Source organism: Equus caballus, chromosome 19, assembly GCF_041296265.1.
Source record: "Equus caballus isolate H_3958 breed thoroughbred chromosome 19, TB-T2T, whole genome shotgun sequence".
NCBI classification, from domain to species: Eukaryota; Metazoa; Chordata; class Mammalia; order Perissodactyla; family Equidae; genus Equus; species Equus caballus.
In genome coordinates, this window is record NC_091702.1 from 28,538,052 (window position 1) to 28,564,077 (window position 26,026).

Genomic DNA, 26,026 nt, shown 5'->3' on the forward strand with positions numbered 1-26,026 from the left:
AACTTCAGCCTAGAATGTAAAGATTTTGTTTGGCACAAGGCTACGCGTGAGCAAAACAGTAACTTAAAATGGTCCCATAACACCCCCTTGTGGCTTCCAGTATAACGGATTGGGAAACAGCACAACCAGCCAAGAGGAGAGAACGATACATACTGTTCTTTATAAATTCAACAAACGTGTGTCAATTCCCTATTCCGTGCCAGATACTAACTATACTAGGATTGAAAGATGCCGCTAAATCTCTTAGTACTTTATTCAAGCCATGCCGGCATTTGTAAACATTCGTTCCTTTGGGCTGAGCATACACATTAAAGTTATGAGGTCATAAAAATGGAGCCTCACAAACTTGAAAGAAATACGGCTTTACCTCCTGGGAGATAGCTGAAGGGAACAGAGTAAGGTCTGTGATGGTTGCCATCCAGCGGTTGGTTGGGTAGCACGTGGTAATCAGCAAAAGCACAGTGGACGTGGATTAAAAGACACAGATTGCAGCGCTGACTATCCGAGTGACCTTGGACTCGTGATAATCCACATGGGCCTCATTCATCCACTTAAACTATTTGAACCCAGGTGCTGAGGCTGCAACAATGAATAAGACCTAGTCTCTGGCCCGTCACAAGCTCACTTTTCTGATTTGTAAATTGGGGCTAACAACCTCAACTCGTTATCAAAGAGACCACATACGACCACACTGTACAGAGATCTTCATTTTTGAAACCGGGTTCACAAGTTTATTTATGCTTATTTAATTTAATCCTTTCTACATTTGTTCATAGAAATTCAAGGTCGGAAAAGGAATGAGATCATCTAATCCAGTTCCCTGTAATTTCATGCATTCCACCAAGATTTCTTTAGTCAAGGAATCCGGCTGAAGCCTAAGAATGACTCAGGGCGGAGAGCATCCCAGCCCTGTGTGTTTCTTTGGCGGGGCCTCAGTAACACCAGGACCTGGTCGCTGCCCTTTTCGTCGCCAGGAGCCTGTGGCCACTCTGGGGTTTGAAATGCCATATGCCTTGCCTAACCCGAGCAAGACCATTCTCGCACGTGCCCGGGAGGAGCAGGCTGGGCACAAGGCTGCGGGCGCGGTGCGCTTCTCCCGGTTCTCCGGGGGCGGGAGCCCGGGCTGGGAGGGGGCGTGGGGAGTGCCCCGGGCGGCCTCGCCTGGAGGCCGGTGGAATCGCCCGTCGGCTCGGGAGGGGCCTGCGGCGGCGCAGAGATGCCGGCAGGGGGCGCGGGCCGCCGGGCCACCCCCGGGGCTGGAGGCCGGTGGTCCCTCCCAGGCCGCCCGTGCGGCGAGGCCGCGCCGCCCGTTCCCCTGCCCCCACTCTTACCTCGTCACCTCCCCGCCCTGTCGGCGGGCCCCTGAGGTGCGCGGCGCAGGCGCGGAGCGGGCCGGTGAGTGCAGCCGCCGAGCCGGGGCCTGGGGCCTGGCGGGCAGGGCGTGGGGCGCGCGGGAGGGAGCGGGGCCGGCCCGGCGGAGCGCCCGGGAGCGCGAGGGCCGCAGCGGCGCCGCTCGCCGCCGTGTGCCCGCAGGCAGGGCCGCGCGGTCCCTCCGCTCGCGCTCCGGCGCCGCGGCCGCCGCCTCGGAGCTGCGCCTGGCTGGCCGGGCGGGCCCGGGGACGGGTGAGTGCGCGACGCGCGGGCCGCGGGCGCCGCTGGCAGCAGGAGAGGGCAGGGAAGAGCGGATGGCGGCTTTTAAACCGAAACCCTGCCTGCGTGTGATGGCGGGATGGCGGTCCCCTCCCCCATCCCGAGGGCAGTCCCACCCCCTGCGGAGGACGCCTCGGTGCGGGCTCGCCTCGGCCCCTGCTGCTGCTTCCCTCATGGCGCCGTTGGAGTCGGGCTGGCGAGTCCCCGCTAGTCGCCGGCCCTGGCGCGGGGGTGGAGGCGGCTGGGCCCGGGCCCCTCCGATCGGCATGTCCCGCGGCGGCTGGGCTCCGGACGCCCGGCGGTGCCACGCTGGCCTCTGGCCCTGCCGCGCGGCATCGGGACCCCCGGCAGCGCATCCCGGGGCTCTCGCCGCAGTGGCAGCCAGTGGGCGTCGGTCCTGGCGCCGAGTCTCCAGCCAGCCGTCGAAGCCCCTCGTTAGGGTGCTTACAAACCCCTTTTGGTTTGTTTTTCTGTACAACCTAGGGACACAAGTCATTTGAAGCAGTTTCTCTCTTTGCAAAGAGAGAACGATGGTACTTCAACAAAGACTGACGCTAAGTTGGACATATAGTGGGTTTCTAGTTCAAGCCCAATTCTTTTAAAATCTAGAAAGTTTATACTTATTTTAAAATGAGGGTGAAGAAACGTGCTTTTAAAACCCTTTAGCATAAAAATATAGCTTTTTATTGTAAATGTGTTTTAATACTTATTAGGAAGAGAATATTTACATTGCATGAAAAGCCTTTTAAAAGACTCATCTATTTGATAGAAGAGCTACCTATTATGTGTACTAGTGTGTTTTGTACATGGACATTCCTATTGAAAAAAATGACAAGTGAAAAGATACATATTTTCTAAGTTGCTATTTTTTAAAAAAATGTTTCGTTTGACATGATCTCATTTTTATAAGTGTAAAATATATATGTATACCTTAGCATAGGAGAACGTTTAGGTGTCTGTGCACCAAAAAGTTAACAGTGGTTTTTCTGGGTGAATAGATTCTAGATTACTTAATTAATTTAAAAAATGTTTTTCTAATTTTCCTGCAATGGCATGTATTACGTCTGGAGTTTGTTTAGTGGGGAAGGGAGAATGAATGATAAGTTACATGTGATTCCGGATCTTCGCGGTGAGACGAAGACTAGTGAGCAAATGTCCATGACATCCCGGAATAAAAAGCCGAACTTCGTCGTCAGGGCAGTTATGCATACAAAAGGCACATAAAACGTTTGCTGACATGAAGGACCGTTAGCATTTTTGGTCTTGAGCGAGCATCTTATCATCATGCTGAAAGGAGGTCTGATAAACGGTGGGATATTGTTCAGCCCTAAGGAGGAGTCAGCCGGTTTCTGACCAGGGTGACCCTGTTCGTCTCACCTGACAGTCTGAATCCAGGCCAGCTTGCAACATTAATTTTGATGCTATGCTTGGTTTCCTTTTCTTACTTTTATGTTCTTCGAGTTGGAAATGATTTGAAGTGTATTCTGAAATAACAAAAGGCTACTTTAAAATGTCTGGCTGACATTTTCCATTGTTCTCCCTGATACTTTTAGAGCATTTAGAACATGAAGTGTAAAGCTTTTGGCTGTATACATTCTAGAAGTGTACAAAAGAGGTATTAGGAATAAGTCTTTAAATTTTAGTTTATTACCTAAATGTGAAAATTGCTTTTCTTTTTTTGATTTTTGAATACACTTGATTGGGATGAGTTCAAGGAATGCTATTTGTGTTGTCAGACAAGGCATTATATATATTGGTATCATTTCTCTAAATCTCATGGTTGTCAGTCTCTTTGGGTGATTCCTTTCTCCTCCCAAGTGGTGGCTGAGTAAGAATTGGAAGCAGTATGTAACTTGCTGGTAGCAGTGATTAGCAGTGAAGATTTACTCATATACAGTTAGTTCCAAACCCAGGAGTCAGAAGATATGTGTTTTCATCTCTGGTTCTGCCACTGAGGTGACTTGACTTTCACTAAGTCTGTTTCCTCATCAGCAAGATTGAGATGGGTTTGACAGTAGCTCCTCTATGTACCTCAGGATTGTTGTGAAGGTCAAATAAAATAAGGGTTAGGAAAATACTCAACAACCTGACAAGTGCTGTCTTATTACCCTGTGATCGCATCACCTGGCCTGCTGATACACCCAGAACTTGGTGAAGGAGCAAAAACAGTGTGTGCACCCGAAGTGCCTTACTAGAAATGAGATGGTCTTAGTAATGATGCCAAGTTCTACCTGCTGTGTGTATCACCTTGGTAATAAGAAAAGCAGCATATAAACCTGGGTGGAGAAAACTTCACGGTGCGTTTCTTTTTCTGACATTCCTTACCTGTGCAGTGCTACAATGGAAGGAACACTAATCGGAAATGGAAGAGAGAGTTCTAGTTCTGACACTCCTCTATTGTTTGAATTGGGGTGATCACTTTATCTCCCTATTTGTTTCCAAAACTGAAATAAAGGGATTGAAGGCATGAGCTTTAAAATCAGTTAGATCTTTTTCAAATCCCAACCCTACCACTTATTAAGTATCCCCCTTGTCTCAGCTTTGCTATACCTCAGTTTCCTCGTCAGTGATAAGGGGGGAATAGTAATAGTTGGTGCTCAATAAATGATCGTTATTATTCTTCTATTGTTAAATCTGTAAGGACCTAAACAGGTTAAAGTCTGATTTGATGTTTGTTTTCATTATATTTGCTTTCATTGTGGCTGAATAAATTAGTGCAGATTTAATTCCTGTTTTGGAGTAAGACATTGCTGTAGCTTTAGAAGGTAAATTCATTTCAAAGAATATGATACATACTAACTTATTTACATAGTTCAGATAAATACGTATTTATCAATATATACAATTTTTAGTAATACGGCATATTCAAAAGAATATGATACTTGAATTAATTCTTTCCAGTTGTATAACTGGAGTTGCACAACTTTCCAGTTGATTAAAGATCTGGTGCCACTGTATTCTTGAATCTCAGAAATGAGCTGCGTTTTTGCTTATGTGACTTTTGTCATGTTTTTCCTACAGGCATTTTTTACCATCTGTGAAAACTTCCCTGTAATTCATTTTTCCTCACTCCAGTTACACCAAGTAAGTGAAGTGAAGTAAAACTAATTAGTCAATTTTATAACAGTTGGTGGGAATTTAATCATATAGTGGTTGCCATACCTGTTCTTTTCTCAAGAGAATGTTAAATGTGACCTCATAAGTAAGAAAAAGGTTTTTTCTTGAAAGTTATATTGTGAGCTTCTATGTGATGAGTATTTTTTCTGAAAGCCAGGAGATCAATACAAATTTGTGACAATATTTTTTAAGGGAATGTGTCTACCTTTAGCTTAAATACTGTATCAAAATATTCCCAATTGTAAATGTACCTGTAAAACTCTTAAAATGGTGCCACAGGCACAATTTTTTTTAATAAGAAATAATTTAAGGATCAGGCTCATTGTAATTATCCAGTTCTCACAGTTACATCAACATTTGAAAAAGAGTTCTCAACCTCACTAAGAAAGAAACCAGAAAACAGTGTCCTGCCTTTAAACTTGATCAGCAGAGTAAATCCAAAATATAAACAGAGGCATTGTTTAACATTTCCCTTATGAAGTAGATTTTCACATGACACACACATTTCTTATTGCTAATAAATTCTTTGGTTAGAAATAATTTTTGGTTTTTTTGGTGTGGAAGATTGTCCCCGAGCTAACATCTGTGCCAATCCTCCTCTACTTTGTATGTGGGATGCCATCATAGCATGGCTTGGTGAGCGGTGTGTAGGTCCACGCCCGGGATCCAAACCCGTGAACCCTGGGCCACCAAAGCGGAGCATGCCAACTTAACCACTACACCCCCAGGCTGGCCCCTGGTTAGAAATAATTTTTATAACAATATTAACAATCATTATTTGTGACTGACTTGTTAAATTTTTTTTTAGATTGAAAAGATATGAATGAATATCCTAAGAAAAGAAAAAGGAAGACTTTACACCCTTCTCGTTATTCAGGTCAGTGTATAATTTAGTTATTTTAAAGTTGGGCTTTGGATTAATTCTCATGCCATTGTATTCCATCCATTTTCTCAGAAATGTTAGGATAAGAGTTAAATATCTGGGTCAATTTTTGGGTAAGAGAAAACTTTAAATAAATGCTCTGCCTATATTCTTCCTTCTCTACCATGTGCTAGGCACATATCAGAACTTTACAAACATTATTTTATTTTATCCTCCCAACTTTATGGTTTATAGATATTTAAAATTAGATATCCAAGGTTACATACTTACACAGCATAATTGAGATTTGCCTGTGTGATTGCCAAGCTTGTCCTTCAGGCACAGTGATAGCCTTGGTGGAAGATATTTTGCATCATTGGGAAAAAAGTCTTTGTCCTGTACGTTATTCTCAGAAACGTGAACTTTGATTTTGACTGTGTAATTTTAGATTCTCTGGTTGAGGTTGGCTCTCCTGTTTTGGCGGTATAAGAAGAGAGGTCTTTGTGGCCATCTCTAACTAATACACCCCACATACATGTACTTGGGACAGTCTGGGGCATGCCTGTTAGCCCACCCAACTGACACAGTCTTCATAGCTGAGGAAATTAAGCCTGGTTTACTATGTACTGGGCCCTCCCAGGCAAGACTTGAAATGACTTTTTTTCAGTGTTTTTTGCAGTTAATGCATTTATCACATATTTACGTTTTGTGGGATTCTGACTGTAAGGCAAACATATCTTTGTGTGCTTCAAAGTATTATATTTTAGGTTGTATAATTTGTGGTTCTTTCAAAGCTCAATGTCCATATCAGATCTGAAATATAAAAGCTTTCAGAATTGAGGGAAATATTAATAGTTTATGATAAATACTATGAAAATTTATGTATGTTGGATAAAGGGATGGCTGTCATGAAATTTATATATGTTTTCCATGCTTGACATTTTTTCAATTCTTTTATATTAAGATTCCTCTGGAATAAGCAGAATTGCAGATGGATTCAATGGAATTTTTTCTGACCATTGTTATAGTGTCTGTTCTATGAGACAACCAGACTTAAAATATTTTGACAACAAAGGTATATCTAATATTTTCTAAAATATTTTTTTAAATTGCTTTTATGTGTTTTCATTTGTTCCTTATTTGAAAATGTGCATGAAAGTCATGATTTCAAAATGAGCAAGTGTTCGAATTTATTATAATGTAAGAAAACAAAAGGATTTGGGGGAGAAGAAAGAGAGTAAGTGAATTTTAATTTTTAACATTATTTCAGGTGTGTAAATAAAAAGCACATTCTCCTAAATCCATTTTAGTTGGCTAGGAATTGGTGGGAAAGCCGGAGTGAGCCAAGTTGGGAGCATTTATGGTGAAAGGTTGAGAATAGTATTCTACACGGTTCTTCCGCTCAACTATACCTTTAAGTCTGGGGGCCAATGGAAGGAAAGAACAGAGGGTGAGGGATATGGTCTTTTTTGATCTTGCTTCTTCTATTGACTCCTCTTTTCTGGAGCATTAGGGGGATGATAACAACTTACGTTTGTTCTCTGCAACCACTGAAACTCCAGTTCACTTGAGCTCCTGTCACAGGCACTAAAACAAATTATAAAAAAACATGTAGAGTCAGAGACATCAGTGTGAACTCATATTTGGCTCAATATAGATTGGGGCCAGCCCCGTGGCCGAGTGATTAAGTTCGCGTGCTCTGCTTTGGCAGCCCGGGGTTTCACCGGTTCAAATCCTCGGCGCAGACATGGCACCACTCATCAAGCCATGCTGAGGTGGCGTCCCACATGCCACAACTAGAAGGAACCACAACTAAGAATACATGACTATGTACCAGGGGGCTTTGGGGAGAAAAAGGAAAAGTAAAATCTTTAAAAAAAAAAAAAAGATATATATGGTTACATACAGAAATGTTTATAGATATGTCTGTATGTACATCGTAGTGTACACACACCTATCTTCTGCTGTGTTAGCTGAGAGGGCCTAAAAGAAATGACACCTCGGTAGCAGTGACCACATCTAGTGCCCAGACCTTGGTTTCTGATACCAGTCTCCAATAAAAGGTACTAGTGCTTCTTAGAGAAACAGCTGATTCTACCGGAAATTTACAAGATGAGCCTGGAGCATGTTGTGCCAGAAAATAAGTACTCAAAACACACACACCCACGTTTGATACAGGAATGCCAGAGGAGCACAGGAGTCAACTGAAAGAGCTCTCAATAGCCAGAGCTGAAATAATGCGAGGGAAAAAATTTAATTATAACCCAAAGTATAAAATAAATATCCCTGAGTTCATACTGATATAAATAAATGATTGAATAAATAATAAATGGAGAGAAGAGACAAATCTTCTGTACAGAAGAATTTCAAATTGTTTATGTAAGTACCCCTGCCTCAAGGAGGTGGACCATCACCCCCAACTCCGTAAGTGTGGGCTGCACATAGTGACTTCCTTCCAAAGTATGGAAAGTGAGAGAGTGACTTTACAGTGGAGAAACCTGGGAAATGCTACCTCAACCAGGTGATCAAGGTCAACATCAGCAGTAATAAATCATGTTAATAGTACGTACCCTTGGTATGATGCTATGAAAATGACAGTTTGCCTCTGTGGTCTACCTGCCAGTAAACCATAATCCCAGTCTAGTCATGAAAAAAACAACAGACATTTGTGGGGCATCCTAGAAAATACCTGACCAGTACTCCTCAAAACTTGGTCATCAAAACAAGGAAAGCCTGAGAAACTGCCACAGCTACCAATAGCCTAGAGAGACATGACAACTAAATGTCATGTGGTCTTCTGGATGGGATCCTGGAACAGAAAAAGAACATTAGGTAAAAACTAAGGAAATCTGGAAGAAGTATGGACTTCAGTTAATAACAATTTATCAATATTGGTCATTAATTGTAACAAATGTACCATAGTAATGTAAAATGTTAATAGTGGAGAAACTGAATGCAGGATATATGGAAATTCCTGTATTCTCAATTTTTCCTGTAAATCTAAAACTTCTGAAAATAAAGTCAGTTAACAACAACGATGTGATGTGAAACCCATTTTATTCTACTGACCTTATTTCAGTTTCCCCGTGATGACTTTAAAACGTTGGGACTGGGCTGAGGGAATAAAGCGTTATTCAAACTCAGTAGTTCACACTGAAAATTCCTAAGTAGGGGGCAGGTCTGATGGCGCAGAAGTTAAGTTCACACGTTCCGCTTCTCAGCGGCCCCGGGTTCGCCTGTTCAGATCCTGGGTGCGGACACAGCACCGCTTGGCAAAAGCCATGCTGTGGCAGGCATCCCACATATAAAGTAGAGGAAGGTGGGCATGGATGTTAGCTCAGGGCCAGTCTTCCTCAGCAAAAAAGAGGATTGGCAGTAGCTAGCTCAGGGCTAATCTTTCTTTAAAAAAAAAAAAAAAACTTAAGTAAATTTAAGAAGTGTATTCTAGTCCAGACTGGGCAGGGAAGCAAAGGCAGTAACTGTTTGGACAGATCTTCTGTGTGTCTTTGGTACATAGATAACATCTCTTTTTGTGGCTAAATGTAAGTCTTTAGTTCCTGTTGGAATTCAAAATTATTTAAAACATTTGGTGCTTTGTTTTATAGTAATTGATGTTTCATGCTTTGATATGAATAATAAGTATTTTTCCAAATCCCTTTTCCAGATGATGATTCTGACACAGAGCCATCAAATGACTTGCCAAAATTTGCAGATGGAATCAAGGCCAGAAACAGAAATCAGAATTACCTGGTCCCCAGTCCTGTACTTAGGATTCTAGACCACACTGCCTTTTCTACAGGTAGGGAAACTAGTTAATAGCATTTGCATGTTTTGTGTAGATCACTGAAAAAATAATGCATAAAATAAATTTCTTTTTGCCAGTTATTTAATAGGTCTTATTTAGTAATAGTAATATTAGGCTTGTTTTATTTTTCAGAAAAATCTGCTGATATTGAAATTTGCGATGAAGAGTGTGACTCTCCTGAATCGGTCAGCCAGCAGACTCAAGAGGAGAGCCCTCTGGAGGTTCACGCTGCCGAGGACGTTCCGATTGCTGCAGAAGTGCATGCCATTTCCGAAGACTATGATATAGAGACAGAAAACAACTCCTCTGAGAGTCTCCAAGACCAGACTGATGAAGAGCCCCCGGCTAAACTCTGCAAAGTCCTCGACAAGAGCCAGGCCTTGAATGTGACTGCCCAGCAGAAATGGCCTTTACTGAGAGCTAATAGCAGCGGCCTCTATAAATGTGAACTGTGCGAGTTCAACAGCAAATATTTTTCCGATTTAAAGCAGCATATGATCCTGAAGCATAAGCGCACTGATTCAAATGTGTGTCGAGTGTGCAAGGAAAGTTTCTCTACCAACATGCTTCTGATCGAGCACGCCAAACTGCACGAAGAGGATCCCTACATTTGTAAATACTGCGATTATAAGACGGTGATCTTTGAGAACCTCAGCCAGCACATTGCAGACACCCATTTTAGTGACCACCTTTATTGGTGCGAGCAGTGCGATGTGCAGTTCTCCTCAAGCAGTGAACTCTATCTCCATTTCCAGGAGCACAGCTGTGACGAACAGTACTTGTGTCAGTTCTGTGAACATGAGACGAATGACCCAGAAGACTTGCATAGCCATGTGGTAAATGAACATGCATGTAAATTAATAGAGTTAAGTGATAAGTATAACAATGGAGAACACGGACAGTACAGCCTCTTAAGCAAAATTACCTTTGATAAATGTAAAAACTTCTTTGTCTGTCAAGTGTGTGGTTTTCGGAGTAGACTTCATACCAATGTTAACAGGCATGTTGCTATTGAACATACTAAAATTTTTCCTCATGTTTGTGATGACTGTGGGAAAGGCTTTTCAAGTATGCTAGAATATTGCAAACATTTAAATTCACATTTATCTGAAGGCATTTATTTATGTCAATACTGTGAATATTCAACAGGACAAATTGAAGATCTTAAAATTCATCTAGATTTCAAGCATTCGGCTGACTTACCTCATAAATGTAGTGACTGCTTGATGAGGTTTGGAAATGAAAGGGAGTTAATAAGTCACCTTCCAGTCCATGAGACAACTTGATTGTTCTCCTTAACTTCCATAATGTTAATGTAAAATAATAAATTTGACTTTTTTGGAGATGTTAAAATGGATGATTTTAAACACAGCTTATGAGAATTACCTTTAACAAATAAGATTTTTTTAATTGTCCAATTTTCTTGGCATTGCTGCATTTTTTAGTAAATAATTGTATCCTAAATGTGGTATTTTCAATGCATGGTAGTTCATAGTTTGAACCACTCTTGGTGGCTATCTTATTTCTTGCATGTGCTCTGATTTCATGAATTGATAAGAAACAGACAGACTAAAGAAACTAGACTACAGTTTTCCTTCATGACCAAAGGTGCTATTAACTTTTTCTGTTTTAAACTCAAGATTAGCTCAGTTTTTCGTGTATGAAGTCATTAAAATACTGCACTACCAGAACTAAAAGGCAATATAATGTACAATTAGTCCACCAATACTCCCATTCCTAAGAGCCCAGACCCTGCTTTCGCAGTCACCATCAGTGATTATCCTCAGGGTCATCAGTAGACTCTCCATCAGTCTGATTCTTTTAATAACACTAGGAGTCCAGTGTTATCGTAGGAAGGAAAGATCCAGTTTTCTTGGTAGTCTGTTTTTTTTTTGATTCTTACTTTATTTTAGCTCTTCTCTATGAGTTAAATAATTTAAGATGAGGGTAGGGAGGACGGGTAAGGGGTTATGCAATAAAGTAACTTTTCATAACTCATTCATAACCTGTTCACATTTCATTTTCAGTTATGCAACTGCAAAGTCATGCCCCAACTTTTTTTTTTTTTCTTCTTCTTCTCCCCAAAGCTCCCTAGTACATAGTTGTATATTCTAGCTGTAGGTCCTTCTGGTTGTGCTATGTGTGACGCCGCCTCAACACGGCTTGATGAGTGGTGCCATGTCTGTGCCCAGGATCCAAACTGGCAAAACCTTGGGCCACCAAAGTGGAGCACGCAAACTTAACCACTCGGCTGTGGGGCCGGCCCCTCATGCCCCAACTTCTCATGTCAAATCTTTTATCGACTGAGAAAACCTACTGAAGTATTAATGTAGAATTAGGAAAATCTGGGAGATAAGGGACTGCTGGCATGATAATGTCTAAATCTTAGCTTCTATATTAGTTTCGTGTGACTGCCATAACAAATTACCACAAACTGAATGGCTTAAACAACAGATTTGTTACCTCACAGTTCTAGAGGCTAAAAGTTCAAAATTGGGCAATGAAGGCATAGTTGTTCCCTCTGAGGGCTGTCAGGGAAAGATCTGTTCCCATCCTTTCTCTTTGGCTTGTGGATAGCAGTCTTCATGTTGACATCATGTGCTCCTTGTATGCAAGTCTGTCACCAAATTTCCCCTTTTTACAAGGACCCCAGTCATGTTGGAGTAGGGCTCCCCCTAATACCTCATTTTAACGTGGTAAAAACCCTATCCCCAAATAAGGTCACGTCTTGAGGTACTGGGGCCTAGGACTGCAACATATGAATTGGGGGGAGGGGAAGACACAACTACACAATTTAATAGCAACTTCTTAAATAGTGTCAAGAAGATAGAATTTTGTATATGATTGGCCTCATTTAATAAACACTGCTGCTAACAAACAATATGGTTGTTGAGGAATATTGTTACAGTTGAAAAGACCAATTTATGACCTATGATTTTGCCACTTCAATAACCGTTGGAATTTAGTATATTTTGAGAATGGTGGCAGCAACAAGTATTTTCAAAACGAATCATTTTTATCTCTACTATTTTGTCATACGTGCCTACCTGTGTTCCTCGACTTCATTCCATCTGATTGTAACATTCCAGGTAGGGCGGTCTGAAACAGATCTTTCTTAGAAGACAAAATTATGAGAGTTTAAATGGAGGAGAACCTTAGAAACCATCTGGTCTAAACCCTCTAGTTTTCTAAGTTTCTTGTAGAAATAGAAACTTAGGTTGTTATTAAGCCAAAGTCACAAAACTAGTTGTAGCAGACAGGAGTGGAATCCAAGTTCTTTGGCTTCCATTCTGGTGATGTTCCCATGACGCCATGTTACATGAAAATCTAAGCTGTGTCCTTGGGGTGTTTTTCTTGGCTCCATAACCCAGCCATTCACCTACCTTCTTGGTAATTCTGTTTTTGTACTTTTTTGATATACCTCCAGCTCCAGGAATTTGATTTTCAGGAAGCAAGTAATACCTTGATTTAATTCTGCATTTTACGGCTTTACATTTGATCTGGTGTTAGTAATCAAAGAGGTTGTAATGAAATTACTCGAGACATTAAATCCAAGTTTTAGAACCACATAATTTTGTACTTTTTGATGAATCTGCAGCTTAAGGCCACATCTCACTGACAGGTTGGCCAATAAAAACTTCTTTTTGCTTTGACTCAGCTCTCCAAGAAGTATGACTGACCATAAATTGCTGAGGTAGCTGGTCTATATTTTTAGCTTAACAAACTTCTTTGGAAAAACAAACTATCTAAAAAGAAATTTTTCTAACTACTTTTGGATTTTTTCCCATCAAAGACAGACATTTCCACTGAACTCTGGTAACCGAACCACGGTTCAGTTCTGAGAGTACACACCTGATAGTGGTGTCCATCAGCACTACAGCTGAATTCTGGGCAGCCGTGAAGCGTAGTGGTGGGTCCTTCTTTCGCTTGCTTTTATATGTTCACCTTGCAATGAGTTACTACTTTTGAAATTCCAAAACGTTTGCCCTGTACTCCAAAACATGAAAGTCACTGTGCTCTGCTCAAAACCTCTCCCCTTCCTGCTTGTAAATTTGCTGGGTTTACCATTTTAAGTCACCTTTCTTAGATTTCTCTGAATGTGTGTCATCACATATTAACCAGTTTCTCAGTCTCACCGGGCCTCTTGTTTGGTGATTGCTCAACTGTTGGCAGGTGTAGTATATGTAGGTATTTTTCTTTCCATACACTCTGTTCCTCATTTTTGAATCTGATTTACAAAGCATTGACTGACTTAATTTCTGGCACTTTACCATAAACCTTACTTTGCTTGTTTTGTCAGACTTACTGCCTTTTGCAAGCAGTTTAATATATTTCCCAAACTACTGTGATTAATTTTTTAAAGGAATTTTAATACCTAAAAATTAGCACAAGTTATGTAAATTTGAAAAAGCTGATAAAAATCAAATGGCTTCAGTCCTCCTGGGAAGCAGATTGGTTTACCGAAAAGTCAATACTCATTAAGAATTTAAATGAAAATAAATAGTTAAGACCAAATGTTAATCCCAATGGAGAAGCAAATTAGGTGAGTCAGGTTTACCCTATAATTAACACAGCAGCATCCCTATAAATTAAAAATGAAATTTTGGGATGTATATTCCTTTTCCTGTAACTTTTGGCTCTGTTGACTGAAGATACAAGTATCCACAAGAGAGAATTTTTATTCATGGCATTGAGTTTATGGATTTACATATACTCCTTATATTGATGTAGCTTTCCATAAATTAATCTTTTAAGACAACATTCAAATCTAAGAGAAAGAAATGTGTACACTTGTGGCTTAAAGTATAAATTCACAAAGCTGAAAGTTGTCACATATAATTTACATGTTTATATAAAGCTATGTATTCAATTTGTAAGTTTAAAAACTAAAAATTTTAAGAGCCTGTCAGAGTCGTTTCGAGTCTCCTTCATACTAGTGACTTGAGAAATAATTTTCTGGATAAAGACTTTCCATATGAGACCACCAGTCACTTCACCCTCCTTCTTAAGTTCATTCTCTTTAGTCAGCTGGGTGTTAAAGTGGTAGCTGCCTGAACCCAAAATAAATCACATTCGTGAAAAGTAATTTCTTCATTCTAAAAAGAAATAATTTTCTCACATTGCTAAATAGGAATATTGTATTATCTACTAGACTTATTCCCATACTTTGAGCGGTGATTATTTGGGCAGCTTTTAAAGGGAATTTTTGCAATCACGACCTTTAAAAGTTTGTTGTTGTTTATTTTTGGTTTTAAATAGGCAAATGAATATAACCTGGATAATCTTTTTTCTTGCTAAAAATTTTGAGCTGAATGAATTATATCCTTAAAAATTTAATGAAAAGTATGTTTTGAATGAAAACTCAAAGTTTTCTAGTTTTTAATATTTTCTCTAGAAAGTGTCCACTACCGAAAAACATTGCAGTTGAAATAATTGAGAGTTTTGCCCTTACTCATCAGGAATTGGAATCATACGCATCGAATGTAACTTCTGGTAGGGCATTTTTTTTTTCCCTGCCTAAAAGCCATTCACCGTGCCATTCTGAATTTTGGCATGACATTTGAGAATACAGCAGTGCCCCCTTATCCTTGAGTTCACTTCTAAAGTTTCAGTTACCCGCAGTCAACAATGGTCCAAAAATATTACATGGAAAATTCCAGAAATAAACATGAATTCGTAAGTTTTAAATTGTGTGCCGTTCTGCATAATGTGGTGAAATCTCACATCATCCTGCTCTGTCCCCTCCAGGACGTGAATCATCCCTTTGTCCAGTGTGTCCACGCTGTAGGCACTACCCAGCCATTAGTCTCTTAGAAACTATCTCAGTTCTCAGATCGACTACTGAGGTATCGCAGTGCTTATGTTCAAGTAACTTGTTTTACTTAATGATGGCCCCAAAGCACAAGAGTAGGGATGCTGGCAATTCCGATATGCCAAAGAGAAGCCGTAAAGTGCTTCCTTTAAGTGATAAGGTGAAAGTTCCCATTTAATAAGGAAATAAAATCATATGCTGAGGTTGCTAAGGTCGACCGTAACTTTCATTCCAGTATATTGTTGTAATTGTTCTATTTTATTGTTATTAATCTCTCACTGTGTGTCATTTATAAATTAAACTTAGTCATAGGTATGTACGTGTAGGAAAAAACTTTGTACATGTAGGGTTCAGTCCTATCCACAGTTTCAGGCATCCACTGAGGGTCTTGGAACATATCCCCTGCAGTTAAGGGGGGACTTTTGTATTGAATTCTCTTTTCCTGCCTACCCTGTTCATTCGATTTAGGGTTACCTTTTCTCTTTATGGCATCATTCATACTTCCAAAACATATTCCTCAAACTATATTCTGTGGCTGATTACCCTCATCTTTGCAACTCTTCTTCACTTCATTTGGGTTTTCAGACAGTCTCGAAAAATTAAAGTTTTCCCAATTAACAAAATGAGAGTGAATTTGTTTTTTTTATTCTTCCTTCTCTCTATTCTCAGAACTGCATTAAAATTAGTTACTCCCTTCACATCATATACCACATCACTCACTTTTATACCCTACAAATATTTTATATATTCCTGTCTAACAGCAATTTGTGTTGAATTTATAAATTTCACTGTCTATTTTGGATTTTAAGAAGCAGAATATCATGGCGCAGATCTTAATAAATACTTCTCTATGGTTACAAGGTTATGGTTAAGTTCCTTACAGCACTGATCCAGTGTTCTTTAGTGAACAAGTGAAATGCTGAAGTGGAGGAACTAACCTAGGATGACAGAATGTTAGCCGGGAGGGACCTCAGAGATCACCTATTCTACACTCACAAAGTGTACAACATGTAAAAATAATTGTATATGGTACACGTTTTTATTGTAAAATTTAACTAGCACATCAAATCTGATTCATGAATATTTTTACTTAGGACAAAACTAATTTTTTAAGAAAAACAAATTGATTTAAAGAAAAACACAAAGTAAATAATAATGATACATGGACATAGAAAAACATTGGGTAGGTGGTGCATGAATGACTGAAATTTGAGAATACAAAATTCTGATCTAAACTTCTTTTTTAAAAAATATTTTGCATAGTTTATTTTTTTATTTGTTTTTTGAGGAAGATTAGCCCTGAGCTAACCTCTGCCACCAATCCTCCTCTTTTTGCTGAGGAAGACTGGCCCTGAGCTAACATCGGTGCCCATCTCCCTCTACTTAATATGTGGGATGCCTACCACAGCATGGCTTGCCAAGCAGTGCTATGTCCGCACCCAGGATCTGAACCCTGGCCGCCAAAGTGGAACGTGCAGACTTAACCGCTGCACCACCAGGCTGGCCCCTGATCTAAACTTCTTGTTTATAGCTTAGAAAAATGGTTCTCTAACATCATTAGTCAAATGCTTTTTAAGCTAGAATAGGACTTCTAACTCCCTGCCACTCTTTAAAGAATTTTCCCTAGAAAAAGGTAAAATATGCCATGTTTTTTCAGGGAATGTCATCCCAGACACCTGAAGACAGAGAAAATGACGTATTAGAGAGTACTGGACCAAAGGATATGACTGATTTCTAATCCCTGATCGCTAACTATAAATTGTACGACTATAACCACAGACAATGGATGTCATGTTACGAAATTTTTCCCAAATAGTCCATGGACTCTCTGCAACTCCTTAAAAACTTCTATTTCGCTACTCTTCAATTTCACAAACGGCTACGGAATATCTGCTATCAAGCCGTGTCTTCAGGGATACAAGAATAAATACACTATGGTTCTTGTCCTCAAAGAGATTTACGGTAGAAGGGGGGAAACTCTTCTCTGTCACCTTTCTGAACTCCAATTCAATTAAGTATCAAATTGAGTGCCTCTTGTGTTTCTAAATGTTTTCTTTATGTACAATGCTACTGTAAACATTTGTATCTGTTGAGGTGTTTTGGGTTTTCATTTTGTTTTTTTTTTGCGGGGGTGGGGAAGTGGTGTATATTTTTTTTGTATATTTGTGATTAAATACTTTCAAAATATTATCCAGGATGGCTAAAGTTTATACTCTCATCTGCAGATTATGTTTCCCCAAGTCCTTATCAACAATTACTATCATAGAACTTTTTAATTTTGTGCAAATATGAGGGGCGTTGTTATTGTACATTATTATTGCTTGAATTTGCATTCTCTGATTACTAACAAGGTTGAAAAATATCTTATATGTTTATGAGTCACTTTGGTTTCTCATTTTGTGGACTGCCTCCCCATATCATTTATTCACTTTTCTCCTAGGTTTTCTGTTTAATTTTCAGAAGTTCTTTATAAGTTTTTAAATATTGGTCTTTTGTTGACTATGTACACTGCAAAAATAGATTCCCAGGTTGTCCTCTATCTGTTACTGTCTTTTGTTGCACAAAAATCTTTAAATTTAATGAAAATGGATCCATGACATTTTCCCTTTACCAGGTTATGCTTTCTGCATCTTGTTTACAGAATCCTCTCTAACCCCAACGTCACAAAACTGTTTTCCTACATTTTCTTCTAATAATTTTCTGGATGTACCTTTAGTATTTAGATCAGAGTATCTCTTTTTTTTTTAAGATTTTTTTTTCCTTTTTCTCCCCAAAGCCCCTGTACATAGTTGTGTATTTTTAGTTGTGGGTCCTTCTAGTTGTGGCATGTGGGACGCCACCTCAGCATGGCTTAATGAGCAGTGCCATGTCCGTGCCCAGGATTCGAACCAGCGAAACCCTGGGCTGCCGAAGTGGAGCGAGCAAACTTAACCACTCGGCCAAGGGGCTGGCCCCAAGATCACAGTATCTTTGTGTGTAGGTATAATTCAAGTTTTATTTTTGTTCGTTCAAGTGAGCCAATTTCCCCGATGCTATTTGTTAAATAAGGCACCTTCTCCCAGTGATCCACGATACCAATTTTATCATATATCAACTCCCATGGGCAGAATTGGCATATGGGTCTGTGTCTGTACTCACCATATTTCTCTGTTCCTGCAACAGTATCACAGGCTTTAACAGTAACATAACATAATGCTTTAAATATTGTGGCTTTACAATATGTCTTAATAGCAGGTAGTGTGAATTTATTCTCTCTGCTCTTTTTGAGAACTGTTTTAGTTATTAGTGGACTTTGTCTTCTTCCATGTAAATTTAGAATTAGTTCCAATTCCATCTAAAGTCTTGTTGGAACTGCATTAAAATTAGAGATCATTTTAGAGGGAACTGACATCTTGACAATGTTAAATTTTTCATTGTGTAAAATTGTATATTTCTCCATTTACTTAGGTCTCTTTTTAATTTTTTTCATAAAGGCAGTATGCAGTTTTTGTTAAATCCATTCCTAGATTCTTTACTGTGTTGGTTGCTTTGACACCCTGTCTTAGTTTCTATTTGGTTATTACAGTATATAGGAAGGCTTCTGAGTTTTTAAACATTGATTTTATATACAGAAACCTTATTCAGATTTTAGTCATTTTAGTTCTAATATCTGTCTTTGTTCAATTTTTAATGTAAATAATCATATCATCTGCTATAAATGACATATTTGTCACTTCTTCCAGTCTGCCAATCCTTAACTCTAGCAACTTCTGCACCTATTGAGATAGACATGTGGGTTTTCTCTTTAGTCTGCTAATATTATAAATTACATTGGTTGATTTTGAGATGTTGCATTATCTTTGTATTCCTAGGAAAACCCTACTTGGATGAAAATTTTTTTCTAATACAATGATGGGTTCAATTAGGTAATATTTCATAGAGGATGTTTGCCTCTATCCATAAGTGTGATTTTCCTTATACCTCCTATCTAGTGTGATATCAAGGTTATTCTAGTCTTTTTGGTGAATTGGGATGTTTCCCCTCTTGTCCTTGCTTAGCAAAAACCTGTATGAGATAAAATTTATCTTTTCTTTTCTTTAAAGATTTGGTAAAAAGTTACTTCTAAAATCATCTAGGCCTGACTTTTTTGCTATATGAAATGGGAAATTGCCATTTCAATTTTTTGAATATTTTTAGCTCTTTCAAGTTTTCTATTTTTTCTTGGGCTAATTTTGGTCTTTGATTATTTCCCAGAAATTTTACACTTCGTCTAAGTTTTCAAATTTACTGACATTTATGATATTATATATCTGGAGTTATTTCTCCTTTGGTTTGTGTCTTCTCTTGTTTTTACATTTTTGAAAACAGTTGAGGGGCCAGCCCCATGGCCAAGTGGTTAAGTTCACATGCTCCGCTGCAGCAGCCCAGGGTTCGGATCCTGGGCGCGGACATGGCACTGCTCATCAGGCCACGTTGAGGCGGCATCCCATATGCCACAACTAGAAGGATCTGCAACTAAGATATACAACTATGTACCGGGGGGATTTGGGGAGATAAAGCAGAAAGAAAAAAAAAAAAAAAGATTGGCCACAGTTGTTAGCTCAGATGCCAATCTTTAAAAAAAAAAACAGTTGGTAGTGGTATGTCAAATTTATAAATTAGATTTTAGTTTTTGTTAATCTCTATTTAGTTTAGCCTTTACATTTTACTTTTTTTCTTCTTTCTTCTTTATGTTTACTCTGCTGGTTTTTGTCTATGAGTCTGTTCCATAAAAGAAAAGCTATGGATTAAATTATTTATTATATTAAAACTTTCTTTTTTTTTTTTTTTTTTTTTTGAGGAAGGTTAGCCCTGAGCTAACGTCTGCTGCCAATCCTCCTCTTTTTGCTGTGGAAGCCTGACCCTGAGCTAACATCCGTGCCCATCTTCCTCTACTTTATGTGTGGGGACGCCTACCACAGCATGGCTAGCCAAGCAGTGCCATGTCCACACCCAGGATCCGACCCAGCACACCCCGGGCTGCCGAAGTGAAACATGCGCACTTAACCTCTGTGCCACTGGGCTGGCCCCAAAACTTCCGTTATTGTAATATAATTTATAACATGCAATGTCACTTTTACTTTAAAATACAATAATTATATTAAACATGTAATTAATTCTTATTTGCAGAGCTAATGAAGGGATACCATCATGATTTTCTTTTCTTTTCTTTTCTTTTTGAGGAAGATTAGCCCTGAGCTAACTACTGCCAATCCTCCTCTCTTTGCTGAGAAAGACTAGCCCTGAGCTAACATCCATGCCCATCTTCCTCTACCTTATACATGGGATGCCTACCACAGCCTGGCTTTTTGCCAAGCAGTGCCACATCCATAGCTGGCATCCGAACCGGCAAACCCCGGCCCCTGAGAAAGCAGAACATGTGAACTTAACTGCTGCGCCACTGGGCTGGCCCCTCTCTTCTTTTTTTGTGAGAAAGATTGGCCCTGAGCTAATATCTATTGCCAATCTTCCTCTTTTTGCTTGAGAAAAATTGTTGCTAAGCTAATATCTGTGCCAATATTCCCCTATTTTATGTGGGATGCTGCCATAGCATGGCTTTACGAGCAGTGCTAAGTCTGCACCCGGGATCCGAACCTGCAAATCCTGGGCCACCAAAGTGGAGTGCGTGAACTTAACCACTATGCCACTGGGCCAGCCCTGATACCATCATGATTTTAAAAATTCAAAGAATATAAATAAAGAAAAATTCCCTTTGAGATTGCCTGTGTTCAAAACTGATTTGAGTGGTTAAGGGTTTCACATAGCTATTAAGTGGCATGGTCTAGATTTGAACCAAGGTCTTCAGATTTCAAGTTCCGTGCTTTTCCATTAAAAGATTTCTTCTTCAATATGTATTTGTTGGGCCCAGCCCCCTGGCCAAGTGGTTAAGTTTGCGTGCTCCGCTGAGGCAGCCCAGGGTTTCACTGGTTCGAATCCTGGGCATGGACATGGCACCGCCCATCAGGCCATGTTGAGGTGGTGTCCCATATGCCACAACTGGAAGGACCCACAACTAAGAATATACAGCTATGTACTGGGGGACTTTGGGGAGAAAAACGAAAAACATAAAATCTTAAAAAAAAAAATATGGATTTGTTGAATGGACGTATGCATGATCTCAAGGGTAGTAAATTCTTTCCCCCTCCACATGCTGGTCAATGGTTGAAATTCATCCTCAAAATTTCATTCCTTTTTGCTTAATGCCCTAACACCATTGTAAATTATAGTGCTTATCAGTTAGGATTGTTACTAGTCATGTATATGTTTTATTAAGAATTAAAAATATAAACTATTTATTACATTTTTCTCATTATAGAAATACATGCTTAATACAGAAAATGTGAAAATAGACATGTACAAAGGAAAAAAAATCACATGTAATATCACCACCCAGAAATAAAATATATGTATTACATATGATTTACAAAAATATCATATTTTTACATAGTGTGGCAATCTGCTGAGCATTTCTCTATGTCAAGTGTTTTTCTTTCTTTTTTTTTTTTAAAGATTTTATTTTTTTCCTTTTTCTCCCCAAAGCCCCCGGGTACATAGTTGTATATTCTTCGTTGTGGGTCCTTCTAGCTGTGGCATGTGGGACGTTGCCTCAGCCTGGTTTGATGAGCAGTGCCATGTTCACGCCCAGGATTCGAACCAATGAAACACTGGGCTGCCTGCAGCGGAGCAAGCAAACTTAACCACTCGGCCATGGGGCAAGCCCCCAAGTGTTTTTCTAAAACACACTTTAATGACTACATCATATTCCATCCTGTACAGGTACCATAATTTATTTAACCCACCTCCTCCAGGGGAACACTAGGATTGTTTTTAATCAGTTTTTCTTAATCATAAACAGTATTTTGATTATTATATACTTATTTGTATTTTTGAATACATTTATAATATTTGATTATATATTTATAGCTAAGTGACTGTCTGCATCTTTGATTATTTTCCTAGGATCGCTGGGTCAAAAGGCCTTTACATTACAAATTTTGTATCATTTTGCCAAATAGCCTATAAAGGTGTGACAGATAGTTCTATGTGTCAACTTGGGTAGGCTACAGTACCCAGTTATTCAATCAAACACTAATCTAAGTGTTGCTGGGAGAGTATTTGTGATTCACATCCATAATCAGTTGACTTTATGTAAAGAAGTTCCTTTGGGTAATCTGGGTAGGTTTGATCCTATCAGCCGAAAGGCTTTAAGAGCAGAACTGAGGTTTCCCTAAAAAGGAATCCTGCCTGTGGACTGCAATGTCAGTTCCTGCCATTGTATCCTTGCTAATGGCTTGCCCTGCATATTTTGGATTTGCCTAGCTAGCCCTCACAATCACATAAGTTAATTTCTTGCAATAAATTTCTTACCTTCTGAACCCTGACTGATACCGAAACCCTACTGCTAGCCAAGTATGAGACTGCCCTTGGTCATTTGCCTCACAATGTGAAATTTTTTAGATAAATAGGTAAAGATCTATTTTTTCAATAGATCTTTATTGCAAAACAAAGTTTGATGGGAGTACAATTCTAAGGATTCTTAGCAGAAAAGATTAGCATACCATGTTTATGTGTGTGTGTTTGTTTATGGTGTGAGGAGAGAGGGTGGGGAGAGGAGATAAGGGATTAAAGAGCATAAAACATTGTGAAGTCAAATGGTTCCAGCTTATTTTGCAAATATGACTAGGGCTTTAGCATATTACTAATATTTAAAGCTATTTTGGGGGCTGGCCCAGTGGCACAAAGGTTAAGTTTGCACATTCTGCTTCTGCGCCCAGGCTTCACCAGTTTGGATCCCGGGTGTGGACCTACGCACTGCTTGACAAGCCATGCTGTGGCAGGCAGCCCATGTAAAACAGAGGAAGATGGGTACGAATGTTAGCTCAAGGCCAGTCTTCCTCAACAAAAAGAGGAGGGTTGGTGGCAGATGTTAGCTCAGGGCTAATCTTCCTAAAAGAAAAGCTATTTTTTTATGGAATGCCTCTAATTCCAGCAATGGACCGGGCTCTTTAATAAACATTGTGTGGAATCTCTGTACAGTCCAGTACCTGTACAGAGAAACCAAAGTGACCTTTTAAAACATAAATCAGATTATATCTCTCCCCAAGCTTAAAACAGCAAGCCATTGATTGCACTTAGAATAAAAGCCACTTCTGATCTTGGCCTATATGGTTCTATACCTGCCTATCTCTCTAAAGTTATTTCCCCTATTCTCCTTTTCCCTCCCTACTTCCCAGACATACTGGCCTTTCTTCTTTTCATCCACCATACCCCTCTCCTTCCTATGGGCTGTTGGACTTCCTGTTCCCACTATTTTAGGCACTCTTCCTCCAGATATTCCAAGAATTGACTTCCTGGGAAAAGCAAGGAAATATCACCTTCTCAGAAAAGATCACCCTATGTGGCTCAGTCTTTTTCACTCTCCTTCAGATAGTCTATCCCATTGCCATTTTTTCTTCAGAGTAGTAAGCACTGTCTGAAATGATCTACTTTATTGCATTTTCTTGTTGATATTAATCTTTTCCAGTAGAACAATATTTATTTATTTATCCAGCTCTTACTATATGCCCAGCACTATTCTAAGCACTTCACATGCTATAGACACATTTAATTTTCACAACAACCCATAAGGTAGGTATTATTAGTGCTCCAATTTTATAGATGAAGTACTTGAGAGTCAGGAAGCTTAAGTGGCTTCACTTGCAAAACTGCATCTCACTTGCCAGCTCTGGAAAGAAATCCACAGGACATTCTACCGAACCATGCAAAAACCAGCAGCAGCAGCAGCTCTCCAGCGATATTAGAAATGCACATTCTTAGGTCCAGTGAATCAATCTGCAGTTTAACAAGATTCCCAGGTGATTTCTAAGTACTAAGTTTGAGAAGCATTAGTCAAAGATACACCAATTTCCTGACTGTCACCTCTAAAGTAATTCGACAAACACTCAGAGCTGTACTGCAAGCCCAGGACGCCAATCACACAAGGACAGAGTTGCAGAGAGGTCAAAAGATTTTATTTTATTGCTCCTGGCCGGGCAAGCAGAAATCCCTCTTGCCTACAAGCCCAAACACCTCACCTCATCTCACCTCCCCCCACCTCCTTTTAGCTCTCTCTCACTAAACCAGCCAGTGGCAGCTAGCTATGCTTAGGCTGGGCAGAGCTTTAGAAACTTTGAAGAAAGATGGGAGACGAAGCAGAAGTTGGAGAATGAACAGAAAACCATTCTCCTCCTGTCCTTCCCTGCCCACAACAAGCCTTGCCTTCTGCCCTTAAGAAAAATGGCGGTCGGCGTAGAGGCACTTCCGGCGACGGAGCCAAACAAACTCGGGGAGGGCAAGAGACCGGAAGTGACCGCCCTTTGCCACGCCTCCTGCCGCTTCCAGCCTCTTGGCCTCGCTTGGGAAGATGAGGCGGCCAGAGGGCTGTGGCTGACCTGCTGCTGCTGGGTGACAAGTGGGAACCGGGACAGGGTGAGTGCCCGCTGCCTTGGCCGCTGGCCAGTTCCCTTTGCTCGGTATGACCTTCGCGCGGCCGGGGACAGGGGGCGGGGAGTCGTGCGCGGGACGTTCTGTGACGAGGCGCCGCCGCGGTCCTGCGCGAAGGAGCGAGCGAGCGAGGTTGGAGCGGGGCCGGGTCGGGCCCGCGGAGCAGGCGAGGCCGGACGGAGCCGACGGCGGGGGCGCCCTGTCCGGGGCGGCGCGCGCGGGGCGGCGGCGGGTCTGGCCCAAGCCCGGCGGGCGGGCGGGCGGGCGGGCGTGGAAGGCCTTGCCCCGAGGTAGGTGTCCACACTCTGCTGAACCGGGTCGTTGTCCTCTCCCTGCTTTTCCCACGCTGCTCCTTCGCTCGGTCATTTCCTGACCCTCTGGGCGGCTCAGCCTTGATGGCCAGTCGGCTCCGTTGCACGCGCAGACACACCAGGATTCGACTGACGTGTGATCGTTTTTGTTTGCTGTCTTTTTCATGAGAAGCTGCCAGAAAAAAAAAAAATTTACTAATATTTTTTGAAGTTCTTCGTAGTTTGGCTGGAAACGTCAATGCTCCCTTTAAGCCTTGCCTCCTGATTTGTTGTAGAGTAGAGAGCTGCTCTTTCTAAACGTCGGTATTGCGTTATGATCTTGGAATTTTATTTCCTCACCTTGCATATCCACCTCCACCCACCTAGAGCTCCAGGTTGACAAACTTAATCACTTAGTTATTGTTTCTGAACTTGGCTGCTTCTCACTAACCCTGTTCTCTGATGTACTTAAGAGTCACGTGCGGTCACAATTTAGCCACTTAGTTTCGTCTTCACCAAAGTAGAAATTGCAACCAAGATTTTGGCCAATAGAGTTCACGGTGGTCTTAACTTGTCTGACTAAAGCGCTTGTCCCGGAAAAACAGTTATCTAAAAGTATTTTGTCAATTTGTTTAATTTATTTAATCGGGGAGTTAATCAGTGTTGCCAGAAGGTGTCATTAATTTGCATGTCTTTATCATCCTGTTTAATTTGTGCTTTTCTAACTTTTTATTTTCTGCCCCCAGTAGCATAATGGCGGAAACTGCTTCTCCACTGAAGCACTTTGTGCTGGCTAAGAAGGCAATTACTGCAATCTTTGACCAGTTACTGGAGTTTGTTACTGAGGGATCACATTTTGTTGAAGGTTAGTTCCTCTAAGTTTTAAAAATAATTACTTTTGAAAATACACAAAGGTGCATTACTCTTTCAACCTTAGTAACTGAACACATACATAGGGCGCTGTGCTGTAAACTGTGAGTGATGCCCTA

General features: G+C 40.4%; 3 protein-coding genes across 8 annotated transcripts in view; 2 read left to right on the forward strand and 1 right to left on the reverse strand.

Moving 5' to 3' along the window:
• KCNMB3 (potassium calcium-activated channel subfamily M regulatory beta subunit 3) overlaps positions 1–2,018 on the reverse strand; it is a 64,415-nt gene extending 62,397 nt beyond the window's left edge. The window contains 1 exon segment of the mRNA XM_070243283.1: positions 1,332–2,018. Within this exon segment, the coding sequence (XP_070099384.1) occupies positions 1,332–1,918 (587 nt within the window). The 5' untranslated portion in view covers positions 1,919–2,018.
• ZNF639 (zinc finger protein 639) lies at positions 1,187–15,869 on the forward strand. 3 transcript variants are annotated; one of them, XM_001915429.6, is made up of 6 exons: positions 1,187–1,395; positions 4,672–4,734; positions 5,576–5,644; positions 6,594–6,704; positions 9,294–9,428; positions 9,567–15,869. In XM_001915429.6, exons 3-6 carry the CDS (start codon positions 5,587–5,589, stop codon positions 10,718–10,720), a joined length of 1,458 nt encoding a protein of 485 aa, XP_001915464.1. In that variant the 5' UTR covers positions 1,187–1,395; positions 4,672–4,734; positions 5,576–5,586; the 3' UTR covers positions 10,721–15,869. The 3 variants fall into 3 exon arrangements, with proteins under 3 accessions (XP_001915464.1, XP_023479103.1, XP_070099385.1); XM_023623335.2 differs by lacking the exon at positions 1,187–1,395 and adding an exon at positions 1,486–1,623; XM_070243284.1 differs by lacking the exon at positions 1,187–1,395 and having other exon boundaries at positions 4,600–4,734.
• Positions 15,870–24,582: 8,713 nt separating this feature from the next.
• MFN1 (mitofusin 1) overlaps positions 24,583–26,026 on the forward strand; it is a 34,548-nt gene continuing 33,104 nt past the window's right edge. The window contains exons 1-2 of one of the 4 annotated variants that reach the window (XM_005601821.4): positions 24,583–24,732; positions 25,784–25,902. In XM_005601821.4, the coding sequence (XP_005601878.1) occupies positions 25,791–25,902 (112 nt within the window). In that variant the 5' untranslated portion in view covers positions 24,583–24,732; positions 25,784–25,790. Of the gene's footprint in view, positions 24,733–24,891; positions 25,038–25,783; positions 25,903–26,026 lie in introns of those variants that run through there. The other 3 variants (XM_001495170.7, XM_070243285.1, XM_023623336.2) reach the window with 3 other exon arrangements.